The 15,272-nt window shown below is 43.1% G+C and overlaps 1 protein-coding gene across 1 annotated transcript in view; it reads right to left on the bottom strand.

The window, feature by feature from the left end:
* Nucleotides 1-4,743: 4,743 nt before the first annotated feature.
* The window catches only part of LOC143287615 (uncharacterized), a 46,704-nt gene continuing 36,175 nt past the window's right edge, over nucleotides 4,744-15,272 (bottom strand). The window contains exons 8-10 of the mRNA XM_076595734.1: nucleotides 12,112-14,786; nucleotides 10,178-10,941; nucleotides 4,744-9,275 (exon numbers count right to left, since the gene is read on the bottom strand). Coding sequence (XP_076451849.1) covers nucleotides 6,263-9,275; nucleotides 10,178-10,941; nucleotides 12,112-14,786 — 6,452 coding nt within the window. The 3' untranslated portion in view covers nucleotides 4,744-6,262. The remainder of the gene's footprint in view (nucleotides 9,276-10,177; nucleotides 10,942-12,111; nucleotides 14,787-15,272) is intronic.

Raw genomic sequence — 15,272 nt, 5'->3', positions numbered from 1 at the left:
ACCGAACCAAGACCAAAGCCCTGAACAACTTGGTGCTAACCAATTGGTTGTTAAATTGGGATCATCATGGCAGCAGAAATAAGTTTTGCAACCTATTTTTTAACACGTTTCAAAATATAATTACTTGCATTTTTGTTTAATTTTATTGTATCAAATCAGTCAGTCTGAAATTGTTCACTTTCTCACACGCTTGTGCACACACGCTCTTTCACACATCTGTTTACGAGTGAGAATCACAACAAAGTCATGCTTTCTTATCTGACACAATAGAATCAACACAAATACGGGTGATTTTATTCTGAAACCATTACCCCACCCCATGCATACATCAGTGTTAAAGATTTTCAGTTAAATCTTACAGTTGAATTCAGACTGTTTTTGGATCTTCTCCTATTCACTTCTTTATGGAAAACGAAGACATCTGGTCTTGGATTTATCAATCTCTCAGTCGAAAAAAATACAACACAATATTTTGTTATGAATCTTCAGCCTGAATAAATGGCGACTGTTTCAGTGTATGAATTATTCTTATCTTTGCAAGTGGATGATACAAGAAAATGTGTGCATGTATCCATGCATGTGCATTCACACAAATGTGCACACACTCACAAAACAAACACTCTGTGACTCCACATTAAAGCTTATTTCAATTTATTTCAGAAAATCTCAAAATGTATCAACTTCAAAACTAAGATCCAGCCACATCACAACACACAGTGAAATAAATTACTTCATTCTGTACTTTTTCTGGATCTGTGTCATGGTCATATACACATGGATTAAAAACTGATCTGACACATATACCAAATACAGAACTGAGCAAAACTGGGAAACAAAACATTTTGAATGAATCAAACAAATACAGTTCTGTCAACAATGCATATCATAGGAAAAAAATTCATTTTTTGATAAACCAAGAATAAAATCATTTCAGTCATATTTTAAAGAACATTTGTATTATAGAAAAGTACCATTGTCTCAGATGTCAGTGAAAGTGTCAGCACCAAAATGAGTTAATAGTCTTTTACTAAAACTATGTGTCAAAGACAAACCTGGCTAAATCTTGTGTGAGTAAGATCCTTACCAATCATGAGGTTCTGACAAAGATACTGTGAGAATCTCCACTGATTCAGTCATTAACATGATATGATATACATATACCGGTATATATGTGGACAGAATTCCATAAGATATGACAGAACTCACAGGTGATGCAACATAAGGTATGAACAGAAGATTCACTGACCACTGGTGACACGTGAACATGACTTTTTGTGCTGGTGACACACAAAAGACTGTATTTCCTCACAGTCACAAAGCATCCTGAAATTTACTTTCCGTAGACAGATTTGAACAAGGCCTCTATAAAAGACAACAAAATCTGAGACCAGGAACTCGTATGTGAGACATCAGTGATTATAAGCTGTGAACAGGACAGGCTTACTGGTTATGAGGGGGAAAGTCCAATGGTTTTGAGGTCAACATTATTGATGAGTAACTGCTGAGACAAGAACAGAGAATTCTGTGTGATGAGATGTGATAAAATCTTCAGATAGCAATAAGAAATTATGTGACAATGAGACACCAGGACAACACCTTTATAGGGATGTGCTCTTGTTGACAGGAAAGGGGCAGGACATTTGCTGATGATAAATGGATGGGATGAAACAATGGTTTGCTGAAGACTTGTCCAAAAAAAAACAAAAAAAATCATTGCAGATAACTTCAAAAAACAGAACAATGTTACCACATATGTCATGGACATATCTGAATAATCAAAGGCATGTGTCTGAAAGCTGCAGTCAACAGTAGACACTTCACACACCATGTCTCCACACACACACACTTGACACTGACGAAGTGTATTGCACAACCAACTGCAGATAGTGGGGATCTGAAGCAACCTCCAAAATTATCTGCATAACCCAGAAATGGATTTCCTCAAAATAAAAATAAAAAATTCCAAACCTAGAGTCTGCAACTACTGTACAATTGCTGATGCTGTGATACAGTGATATGATGGGCTGGCAGTCCGACAGTATTATGATTTATGCTTGACAGCTGTAACAATTAAGTTTAAATAGGAATCAAAACATAATGAAACTAAGTATGAAATGTGCACTTAGGACATAAGCATTATACATACTGTGGAAGCACTTGAACATACAAACATACACAAGATGATATGAAATAATGAAAATATTACACTGAACACACACACACACAATACTATGAAAGATGCACAATAAACAGACAGGCTCACTTTGTGAACACAAATGAGTCAATAAAAATTTTTAAAAAAACAATCATACCCAATGATACTGATACAAACCATGGCTGCTCAATACATGAAATCTCATATAACTCAACGCAAGCAACAACAGCTCATACCAAACTGGCCAATTCCACACATTCTTCCTGAACTCAAAATTTACATTTACATGAATTTTTTTCTTTAACAAGAAAATGAAAATAAACAAGAAATAAACAAAAGTTTTTGTCTATTTTCTCATCATAGAAAAGGGAAGAGAAACCCTAATCAGCAAAATGTCCAAAATTATATCTGTTCACACACACACACACACACACACACACACACACACAGAACAAATAACATTATCAGCCCTTACAAATATGTAATAATACATCTTACAGAGACTGAGTTAAGTCTGTCACTGGACCAATGTGGAAATCTTTTCAGTGACTTCTTAACAAAAATATGTGTGACCTGATGATAAACTGCTGAAAAAGCTCTCAGATGGTCATCAGCCCAATATTCAAACCTTACATTTAAGAAAGTTCAAAATGGATACCTATCAATAATTTGTAAAAGAAGCTAAAAAAAAAAATTTTTTTTAAAGAAAAAAAAGAAAAAAAGAAAAGAAAAAACTCTCAGGCAACGTTAAAGCTGGAACAAATTGCTTTGAACGCTCAGACACAGATACAGAGTCACAGTTAAAAGATGTAATCAATCTAACAGCATGGCAGCATCTCTCTCATTCTTCCCTTCAACAGCTAATCATTCAGAGGAAAAAAAACATGAAAAGGACATAACTTCAGTAACACTAAACAGTTTGTCATTAACATCACATTCCTATACATGTTAAAAGCTTTCACATAACACATGGATTGCACAAAAGAACTAAGTTCACACAAAAACACATCCTACAATGATATGGTACATGTTCAGATCTTTCATGGGCTTTATTCACAGAGAAACACATTGAGAGACAGATACAGACAAAAGGATTGAAGAGAAGGAGACAGAGAGAGAGAGAGAGAGAGGAGGAGGCAGGGGGTGGGGGGTGGGGGGTGGAGGATATTGTTCTGATTCTTCCAATTTACTTTGCTACATACCACATAAGATATAATATACCTGTGGCATAAATTTACCAAACCATCAAAAGAGCAAACTGCTGACATATTATTCTTGAAAGAATAAGATCAGAATACAACACTGGGCATTCAAACTGATGTGTAAGAACACAAAGCAACTCAGATGTCTGAGACTCCAGAAAATTCACACCTCAATTCTTTCATCTAATCGATTTTATGCATTATGCAAGGCCCAACTAGATGAAAATACATCTATACCATGAGACTGTTACGTACATGCAGAACATAGCGTCATATGTCAGTCCATTCCATCAAACCACAACAGTGAGGTGTTGACAAATCCAGTGTTATGTGCAGAGGCACCATGACAAAAAAAAGCAAAAAAAAAACCAACAAAAAAAAACATCCATTCTGATGAATGCACAAAACGTAGTGACAGACACTAACGGTGATAGCAAAACAATGGTTGGGAATGACAGTACTCAAATGTGTGACACATAACCATAATCATCTCATTCCACATGCTACAGTCCCACAGCCTTCCAAAAATCAAAGAGAAAACAGTGATGTCTTTACCAGTCTGCATTAAAAAGACACACATAAACCTGGAACAGAGATCTGTTCATATCCAAATGATCTTTGTAATCAACTAGCAAGTATTTGATCGTGCATAAATCAAACAGTCCTGTATTCTGATGAAAACAGTTGCAGCTGGTGATTCAAGCTGCACAAAATAACTGGATGAATGCACGCAAACATGCATGCATTCACGAATGCATGCACACACACACACACACACAAATTTCACCATGCCTGTACTGTACTCTTCTCAGATTACCAACCACAACGCCATTGTATTCTATAATCTTAATTTATGCAGTTAAGTAGATCTTATTGCTGTAACCTATGTGTTAGAAATCAGTGACTGACTGACTGGGTGATTTTGAGTGACAGATCCTATCAATATTTTCACTTCCAGAAATTGCTGTTCTCAGATTGGTGATCTATAGGTACTGCAAGTGCTAAACCTTTTTTTTTTCCAAATATACAAATTAATGGACACAACAGCAAAGTGAAAAACAAAAAGAAAATCAACCCTATTTGTCCTTGCCCTGCAGAACAACTTGTTTTGAACAGCAGCAGTTTCAAGTACCAGCTGTTTTTCTGGACTGCATAGAGCGCACATCACATCAAGTGACTTTTAAGAGTACAGCACTTTCAAACACAAAACCCTTTTTGCAGAACTGTAATGTAACAGAGTGCTGACCTTACTGCTCTCTGGCAAAAACACTATTCAAAAGTCAGTTTCTCCCCATGGAGTTTGTCCAATTTAATCCACTCTTACCGTGACCTATCACTCAACAAAGTTTTGATGTACAAATGCAACCCCCCCCCCCCTCCCCCCACCCCCCCCCCCCTTTTTTTTTTTTTTTTTTTTTTTTCAATAACTAAAACCATATCCTGTTGTCATTTAACATGTTCCGACCTTGACCTTTGACCTTGAATTTCAACACTGAAGAGGGATTATACTTTCATAATGGCCAGTCACAATATAAATCCGATTTTGTTTTCTTTTTTTATTAGAACTTTGATCTTTCAGTCCCTCAAGTAATCTGAGATGAACCAGGTCTTAAGATACTGGTCTCCTCCAGATTGTTGTTCTGCTATTTGCAACAAGGAAGATAAGCATTGTTAGTTACTTTGTTGTTGTTCATCAACTAGGCTTAAAGATGCAGTTTACTGGTCTTTTCTAAGTTGTTCTGCTATTTACAACAAGAACAACAAAAAAGGAATGCATTGTAGTTACTTTGTTGTTGTCAGTGTTGTGCAACATACAATTTAATGAAAACTGCATGCAAGATGTGAGTGAGCTCTATCAAAGTTTTCAAACTTAGGCAAATAATGAACTTGATCTTGACCTCTCACCCTGCCAACCGCATAATCATGAAGATGATGACAAGAAAGGTCTTATTCCTTCCAATCAAGTTTGCTTCCCATACCACTTGCACTGCTGCAGTAGCAAAAAAAAACAACAACACAAAAAAATAAAGAAGTTTACCACAAACACACATACACAGACACACAGACAAAAGATGATACAAGAGCAACCAAGACATGGTGATTACATGGACTTAACTGGTTTAAATGATTATGAGAATAAAAAATGTTCAACAAATGTGGAATATCAAGTAATGTCTGCGCGCGCGCGCGCACACACACACACACACACACACACACATACACACTGACACAATATGCACACACATACAATGACATTCAGTAAGTCCTTCAACTGATTTAGAAATTAAGTCAAGGGCGGTGGCAGTTTTATCAGTTCATGGCTGAAAAACAAAAAACTTTGGTGCTTATGAGCCATATTTTTCCATCTGAAAGGCGCTTAGGATTACAGGGCGCACACCCTGTTTGTAGAAAAATATTGATTTCATCCACATATAAAGTGCACCGGAAAACAGCCTGGACACATTCAATTCACACAGCTCTGAATGGCTGACCAATAATCTGTTATCATTGTCAAGTTATTGAAGTACAAGAGGAGCTGTTATGAACATGTTCACACACAGAGACACTGTAACACAGACAGATGCCAAAACTGATTTGGCCATCAGATGCTGTGGACTGTGTCATACGATAACAAGGAGACCCTAACTCAGTAACCCAAACTGAGAAAAACGTTTCACTTCATTAACAGTCTATAAATTACACTACCTATGAATATTGTACAACACTGAATTATGAAAGTTTGAAACCTACACAGAAAACAGAATAATACATCCAAACTCTTAATCAAAACAAAACTGTCCACTCCTTTGAGTTGTGAAGTCACATCAACGAACACAACAGCTGGTGTTGTTTCCTTGTGAACACAAACGGCTAGTGGGACTTAGTCACCCCATCAGACTACTGTCTACTGATCCTTGATTTTAGCAGCAACTGCACTGAGAGGCATATCATCATCACTGGCTCTATCTTTAGTAGATGCTGAGCGACGTTTCCCAGCAGCATCACAACTTGATGTTCTGGAGTATTTCTCCACACCTTCACTCCTTGAAGGGCTGGCACTTTTCACTGAAGCATCACTGGGGGCGGCAGCAGTATGCTTTCCTCTGGTGACGCTGAATGGAGCTGACATGGGCTTGGCCTGAGCAGCGTCAAAGGTTTGAGCACGGGTTCGTTTCCTGGCAGCAGTGGTTCTGGTTACGACCAGTGAGCGTTTCCCTCCCCTCTTCTGCACCACTGGCACATTCAGCACGACGGTCTGCTTGTCTGGTGTTTTACTGGCATCCTGTTGGTCTGGTGTGTTACTTGTATCATGCTTTGTGTCGACCTTACCTTCCCCTCCCTCCCCCTCATCACCTTTTTCTCCGTCTTCTCCCTCTTTGTTGGGGGACATGGACTTCTTCTTAGCAGCACGAGTGACTTTTTTCATGCTGGTACTTTTGGAAGTATCTTCTCCCACTGACTGTGGTGCATTGCTTGATGATGAATCAGTTTTGTCCACATGGCTATCAGACTTATTTTGCTCTGGTTCCTCAGTCAGTGAATCCTCACTCTTGCTGACTGCTGGCTGGTGATCGTCTTTTGCCTTGACAGAAGGTGAGGTGGAGGGAATGTTGAGGGAGACCAGGGTATGGTTTCCAGGGGAGGTCATCATTGTCATGCTTTTCACCTTGCTACCTGTGGTGGGCAGGCTAGAGGAGGGGGGTGGACCCCGCTTGGGTTTTTTGCTTTTGCCCTTCGGTTGGTCAGGGGTGATCTTGTCAGACGTGACCTCTGTTCCATCTTCCTGGGTCTCCTCACTCGCCTTCTGTCCACCACAACTTTCAGACAGCTTGTCACCAGAGGAAGCATCAGGCGTCTTCGCACTGTCGAAGAGGAAGTTTGGAATGTCCACTCCAAGTCTGGTCGGCTGCACCATGGGCAAGTCATTTTTTTCATCCGACTTCAACGACCCAGAGGTCTTCTCTGAAGAATCTTCAGTTTTCACATGAGCAGCTGTGGTTTTCCTGGACGCTGGCTGGTCCCCCTTAGCAGCGGCCCTGCCTGGCGACAGGAGAGGGGAGGATGTGGCTGCCACAGGCAGGGAGCCAGTAGCCAGCAAGTTGGGCAGACTGCGAGAGTCCAGCAACAGCAGCTTACCCTCTGACACGGCGGTGTGCAGGGGGATGGTGGTGGTGGGGGTGGACTTGAGGGGGGAGGTGGAAGGAGGGGTGGAGGTGGGGGACTGCAGCAGGATGGGGGTGCTGGGTAGCACGGCCAGCACCGCTCCAGGGGGCAGCACTGCCAGCCCGCTCCCTGTTGGCAGCGACGATACAACGCTGGCTGATGTCTGACAGCCCGAGGACGATGCCAAAGTGCTCACTCCAGAAACGGCCAAAGGGCCAGAATTTGAAACAGTGTCTGAAGTCACAGCACATTTTTCGTACCTATAGGCACCCATGTTCTTCAGTGTATTAGGGTACTTCGACCTAATGGGTGACTTTTTCTTCTTAAACAATTCTTTGATGGTTGGTGTTGCGAGAGCATCATCTGTTTTTTTCTTCTTTTGTCGTGATCTCGGTTTTCGTGATTTCCCAGCTGTCTGATCTGTGCTGGCTTGGCAAATCCCAGGAACCGTTTTCATTTCATTTTCGCCCAGCCCTGTCTCCTGTGAAAGGACTGGATTCTCTTCTCTGCCCTCTGCTTTGCTGGAATCAACTGACTCTAATGATGGTGGGGGGAACAGAAAATTGGGTGGGAGTGATTTTTGTTCATTGACCGTAGAAATGCTGTTAGTACCAGTTAAATCCGAGCCACTGCTCTTCTGTTCAATGTTCTTTTCTCTCCCAGCGCTGTGAGGCACAGTGACCAGGCCAGAAGCCCTTGGAACCACTGTGGGGATCTTTAGCTGAACCAGCTTGTACTGACCTGCCTGCTCCAAAACCAGCAGAGACGATGTCATACCTTCGCCCACCTTCATCTGTGGGGCAGTGAGAAGCTGGCTGACCACTGATAATGTGCTGTTTGACTCCTCTCCTTTCTTCTTGCTGCTGGAGGTACTCTGACCAGCTTCTGCTTTGTCTGGGGTAGCCGAGGACAGTGAGGCTGATCCTTCCACTGGTTTACTGTCCATGCTATGAGTGGCAGCCTTTTTCTTGGGCTTCCTCTTCCTCTTTCCCTGAGTGGAGTCCTGGGTCAGGACAGGAGGGATGGGGGACAGAGTGGGGGGCTCTAGGTCTGGGGACATCTGCTTGCCCTGACGGGGCGGGGCAGGGGGCGCTGTGTCCATGCGGTCGATCACAGGGGCTTGGGAAAGGTCATCCTCCACCTTCACCTTTTTGGCTTTGGAAGAGGCTAGTTGGGGCTGTTCCCTTGGGCCTTCAGAATGCAGCTCCAGGTCCTTGGCTGACCTCTTCCTCTTCATGTCCAGTCCGATGGGTTCCCTCAGTCGGGCCTCCAGTTCTGACATAGCTGCAGAGGTGGCACTCCCTGAGGAATGGACTGAGGACACCACGCTGGAAGCTGACCTGGATTTGGACGGGCTGGAGGAACTGCTGGCCTCACTGATGTTCCCGTCAGGTTTGCGCCGCTTGATGCAAGTCCAGCCGTTGCGGCGCCGCTTGTTGGAACGTTTCAGGCCCCGCGGCCAACCACCTTTGCGTCGGGTGTGAGTGATGGTCCCATCATCGTGGAGATGAGCGCGGCCCTGGATGACGTCTGTGTGGTCACGGTTCTCCATCTTGTTCCAGGCCTGTTGCTGCAAGCTGGCCTCCAGCTGCTCCTCATGTGCCTTGTCCTCTGCACTCAGGCCCTCCCCCGCCACACGCTCTGCCCGCACTCGGCAGAAATTGTTGTAGTGGTTGTAGACCCCTTTGAGGTACTTGAAGCGTTTAGGGCAGTAATGGCAACAATGTTTCTTGGCATCTGGTCCATCCAGCAACCTACACACACACACGCACACACACACACACACACACACACACACACACACATCTTTTGTAATCAACACAACTATAAATATATAACATGACAAAAAGAAAACTCAGACACACTTTTACGACAGTCAAACCATGCATTACCATTGATATCACCAACACCAGCAGACACTCATCTTCTGATTTTGCCACTTCCATTTGAGCACAATGGCAGGCCTTTACCTAAGTGCAACATTCATTACATTTCCAGTCAAGACTCCCAGCACGTATGTCGTATCATGCCCCTTTTTTTTTTTACAGCTTCTTTCATATTTTAAAAGTAGATTATCAGTTCACTGCCAGTTTTCAAGAACTAAAAAATGAAATGGTTAGAACAAGAAAAAATGGTTAATACTGTTGCTGAGGAGATATTTCAAACAAGTTTTTTGATGGGGTGTGTTTGTTTTTTTGTTTTGTTCTTTGTTTTGTGTGTGTGATATTCTGTCTTCAATGAAACCACTTTTAAAATTAACATGTTAATTGAGTTTTTCTTTGAGAAAGACTGCTGCAACTGGAAATAAAGTTTCATCCATAACACACACACACACACACACACACACACACAAACAAACCACAACCGCACAGAAGATTAACCCTCAAAAGATATTTATGAATATTAACATTTGTGTGTTCCTCGCCTGTTTGCTACAGGCGACTGATCAAGGATTAATATTATTTATAAATCTTATTCTTTACCATTGAACAACTTTAACAACATTTTCATGCAACTGAAATTAACAAAGTTTCAACCTATTTACATACACACACAATCAAACCCACCATACTTGCACAGAAGACTGACTCCTAAAAAGGATATTCATGAATACAAACTGATAAATATTAATTAACATAATTTGCATGTTCCTCACCTGTTTGCAACAGGGGTCTGGCCCAGGATCTTGTCCTTTCCGGAGCAGTTCTTGGTGTGCCGCTCCAAAAGAGACAGGGTCCGGAAGCTCAGCCTACAGCCCTGGCATTGGTGAATGTCCACACACTCGGTCTTCTCTCGCCGACGAACATGCGCAGCTGGATTGTAGCGCATTTCATGGTTACGCCGCCTCTGTGGCCTGCCCACCTTCACTGGGGAGGTGCTCAGTTTGGATGTGGATGAGGAAAAGCGTGGTGGTGAGTATTTCCAATTCTGCGTCTTGATCCTGGTGGAGGGCAGTCGACCAACAGGGGCTGCAGAGCTGGAAGGCCGGGCCTCCTCTTTCTTGCTGGGTGGGTGAAGCTTGTAAGTGCTGGTCACAGAGGGAAATGCCTTGGCCCGAAGCCCCATCACAGTTCCCTGGCTCTTGGGTCTGAAGCTGAGATTTCTGACGGCGTTGCTGGACTCACCGGAGTTGCCCTCCTTGCTGCCGCTGCTGGAGTCTGGCAGCATCTTCTCCATGAAGCGGTGCCGGTTGGACTTGGCCTTTTTCTTGCGTGTGTGGGGGGTGGTGGGTGTGTTGGGGTCGCAGTTCAGGATGTGTGCACGGAGTCGGCTGTACTGTTTGAATATCAGCTTGCAGCGTGTGCAGGTGTAGGACTCCTGGCTGACGTGGTGAGGGGGCAGGAGGATGGACTCTGCCAGCACACCCCGGGTGGAGGGCTCTGGGTAGAACAGGGTCTCCAGGCCATGGCCATTTTCAACCTGTGTACGACAAAAATGTGTATGGAATAGAAAACATCATTTTTACTCCTGTGTGGACAGTGATTCCTCTTGAACTCCTGCTAAAGTTGATTTCAATGGTGTTTAGATCAATAATAATAATGTGAAATATTTTACTGAAACTGATATGTCATAAAAACTTGAATCAAAAGGACACAATCGAAATCATTCAAACCCGATTAATCATTTCTACAAATTGATCTAACCCATTGTCACAAGATCAATGAAGACAGAAACTGTCATAGTCTTGGTAGTTTGTTTTTTTTGGTACCAGAAAATGAATTTTTAAAAGTCATGACTGACTGATATTGATAATTCAACTTAACAAATTTGAATACATCACAATGCCACTCTCGTTCTGAAGACTTTTTTAAGTTTCTAAGTGACCATAACAAAACACAGACTGACAGCAACAAAGGGGAAACTACTCATCAAAACCAATGAAAATAAAGACAAATGCTTTAACTTGTTCTGCCTTTTATCTAAGCACTGCTGGACCACCATTGCACATACTTTTCTGCCGACATCTAAATGCTAAGCCTCAAGCAATAAATAGCCTTGCAAATCTACATGGCTGCTCAACCTTTCAGCAAAGAATTAACACCTGGGAATTTTAAAGATAACAACTCATGATGAACTCCCATGCCACTTTACTACCAAAGTTTAATGCACAAAATGACAAGTTAACCATATACATTTAATTTATTTTGCTCGTTTCGTTGATGACAACTGCTAAAGTCCTGATTCACTACTCTGCAAATTGTGAACTAACAAATCATTACAGAATAAACTGTTCTAAGATGTACAGATCTATAGAGTAAGCCTGATCCCAATGACCACTTTTCAGAACAATAATTATTGAACACACTGTAAACATTGGTCCATAAATGAGGCAATGCATTGGTGATACACTGTCATTTATGATTTGCGAAGGAAATTACTGCAGCAGAGCAAAATCCTCCAAGGTGGGAATGGTTGTACTGGCTGCATCACTTGCAGCATTGAAATAATGAAAGAGTTTTAAACTGAAAAGAAAAATCCTAAGCTGCTAGAACACACACACACACACACACACACACACACACATCTAGTACCACTTTTACATAAGGAAAAAAAGAAGAAAAAAAAACTACACTACCACCAAACTCTTACCTCAAAATAAGAACACTGTATTGAGGGATGCTTTTTGACCTGATGCCTAAGCAAGGAATCGACGCTGTGGAAGTAGCGCCGACAGAAGGAGCAGACAGAGAACACTGGGTGCTTCCTGCCAAACCTCATGTTGGCAAAGTCCTCAGCAGTCCTCTTGGAGGGCTCCCCATACTCTGTGTTTTCCGGCTGACAGCGCTGGCATACTTCCTCCACCTCACAGTCAATGGTGACACGCTCTTGGAGCACCTGCAGCTGCAGTCTGGCATGAATGTCCAACATCTCCCCATCCACATCACTGTCCTGATCCTCTTCTGCAGTCTCTGCTGGGACTGCATCCGAGGCCGGTTTGGATTCCGGGTCACCGCTGGCTGCCTCTGCCTGGGCTGGACTGGCTGTGCATGTCTGCAAATGGTTTTCTTCCTTCTCACTGTGAGACATTTCTTGATGTGCTGCTTCACCTGCTTCACTCCTGCTGTTTGGAGAGACACTGTCTTCAGAGTTGTTGCTTCCCTCAGGACAAGCAACATTGCCATGTGATGGTTCCCCATCAACCTGGCCATTCACTGCTGTGGTGTTCGCTTCCACGATATCACACTTGTTCTCACTGTTGTCTCCTTTAATGTCAGTGGTTTCTTCTGAGCTGACTGCTGTCTGAGCTTTCATCTGTTTCACAGACAGTTGAAGTACCTTCAGATACTCCTCCTCATCTTTACTCTCAGGTAAACGGGCTGGCACTGTTGGGGTTTCACTTATATGAGGACACTGCTTTCTGTTTTTGCGCACATACAGTGCAATTCCTTTGGACAGGTATTCCAACTCTTTTTCACTGAGGTCATTGCTCAGTTTCTCTCCCGCAGCACTCACAGTGTCTGCCGATTTGATCATTGTTTTAGAGCCACAATCCTTGGACGTTTCAAGGGAAGCACTATCCTGTTCCATATCCATACCAGACTGTGACTGCTTGGTTTCTATCACCACTTGTTCTGCACACACATTGGTGTGCCCGTTAGGTGGCAGGTCACTAGCACTGTTGAAGGAGGACAATGTTGTCCCGTCACTGCTCTCAACTTGCCCCTTTTCTACACTGCTGGTGACTGCACTTTCAACAACAGATGCATCTTCTGTTTTGCTGGAGGGCAAGGGAGCTTCAGTTTGAGCTGGACTACTGGCACGACTACAGGATTCCATGCTCTCTGACATGTCCATGACAAACTCCTCAACTGTTCTGGCAGCATCTTTACTTCTCACAGGAGGTTCACAAGACAAGACTTGACTATCAATTGGGACATCACAGTATTCTGATAATGCACTGGAAAATTCCTGATTTGGAGATACTGTGGACCTGCGGACATCCTCTGTGTCTGAGAGACTGGCTTTGGTCCCGCACACATTCTGACCTGGGCCAGAGTCTGCACAGCTTGATTCAGAATTTTGCTTGTCTTTGTTTTCATTTTCATCTCTAAGTTTTAAAAACACAACAGTTTCAGCCTTCTCTTGCACATCTTTGGATTGTGCGCCTGAGACATTATCATTTTCAGAACCTGAAGCAGATTCACTACCCCCTACAGTATCATTGTTGACATTGCTTTGACTGTCAAAAACCTCATCACACTCCTTTCTAACCTGCTGTGTCTTCTGTGACTCTGTTTTTCCCTCCTGAGGATTCTCAGCACCACCACTCCCATGGGTTCCCTGTGAATCAGGTGTTGAGGTCATTGTCACAGATGTGCCTGTGATCTTTTGATTCTCAAATGAGCCCATGGAGGCTCTGCGAACAATTTTGTGTCCCTCCGTAGCCATCTTGTCCAACGATCCTACTGAAGCTCTCCGTGGAATCCTCTCCCTCTCAGCCATGACAGAGTTGTCTGCTGCTCCAACCGACCCCCGTCTCGTGGCCTCTCTCTCAGCCACAGCTGACCGTGTGGGGTAGGCAAGAGTCTTGTCACCATCCAGAGAAAGAAGAGTTCCTTTCAGGTTGGGTGGGGGTGCAGGAGGGGAGCGGGGTAGAGGAACAACTGGATCGACTGGAAGAAAGAAGGGAGGGAAGTTGTAAGCCGACCAGTCAATGTCCACATTTTGAGACTGGATCCCCTCAGCTTCATCCAGAGGCACATAGTCGTCCACTTTGATGTAACGTTGAGCCGTTTTCAATGCCTCAGAACCTCCATCCAAGTAACAGGACAGATTCTCGGCTATATTGTCAGCCACATTCTGATAGAACGACGTGGGCGAAGGAGGTGGAGAGAAAGCAAAATCATATTCCGTTCCTTCTCTTACAGCCTCCTCTTTCTCTATTTCTTCATATATTTTTTCCACTTTGGCCTCAATATGCAAAGTTCTCCTGGCTTCAGCATCATCCCAGGAGGGTGCTTCCTCCTCCTCCAGCTGGAAGGGGGGAAGGGAGGAAGGGGTGGGGGCCACCTTGACGAACTTGCCAGACATCTTCACCACGCGGTGAACCGAGCGGCGGTGACGGCACATGCTGCCGTAGGTGGAGAAGAGTTTCTTGCAGATGGTACAGTGCTTCCCTGCCATCTCCTTCTGGGGCTTGCGTCCCCTGGTCTCCGTCCACCCTTCTGGATGTGTGGCCTCAAACTCCTGTATGGCCTCCGCCTCCGTTCTGTACGGGGCCGGCTCATTTGAAAGCGGCACAGGGCTGGCTGATGGCGAGGTTTCTGCCAGCACAACAAAACAAACATCACAACAGCTCTTTCACTCATTGCTTTTATTTTTAAATACCTAATTTGGGAAAACAATATTACTATACACAGGCCTTTTTCTTTTGAAGCAGTCAGACTTTTGGGCTGTTTCGTGGTATCTCAAAGTTCATGTTAGGTGAAAATATCTATATTTTCATTTCAAGTAAAAGTATCAGTATGCTAAACTAATTAAAACTTTCTGCAGTCCAAAAGATGCTGCAATCGTAAGTATCAAGCAACTATAAACATAACTTTAGTGTAAAACAAGTTTAGAGTTTTGTCGTTATCAACATGTGAAGAATCAAGCACCAAGTCTATAGCTGCCAGCCACAACGAAAAACTAAACACAGTAGACAATATATTATCTAAACACACACAGAAAGGCAAGGAGAGAATAAACAAATCATAAAAAAAGGATAAGTACTAGCCAGGAGGATGCAAAACCAGATGCAAACTAAAAAT

This window comes from Babylonia areolata, chromosome 11 (assembly GCF_041734735.1).
Source record: "Babylonia areolata isolate BAREFJ2019XMU chromosome 11, ASM4173473v1, whole genome shotgun sequence".
Taxonomy (NCBI): domain Eukaryota; kingdom Metazoa; phylum Mollusca; class Gastropoda; order Neogastropoda; family Buccinidae; genus Babylonia; species Babylonia areolata.
Note: the sequence above shows the minus strand (reverse complement) of the source record. Positions and strands in the feature narration are given on the sequence as shown.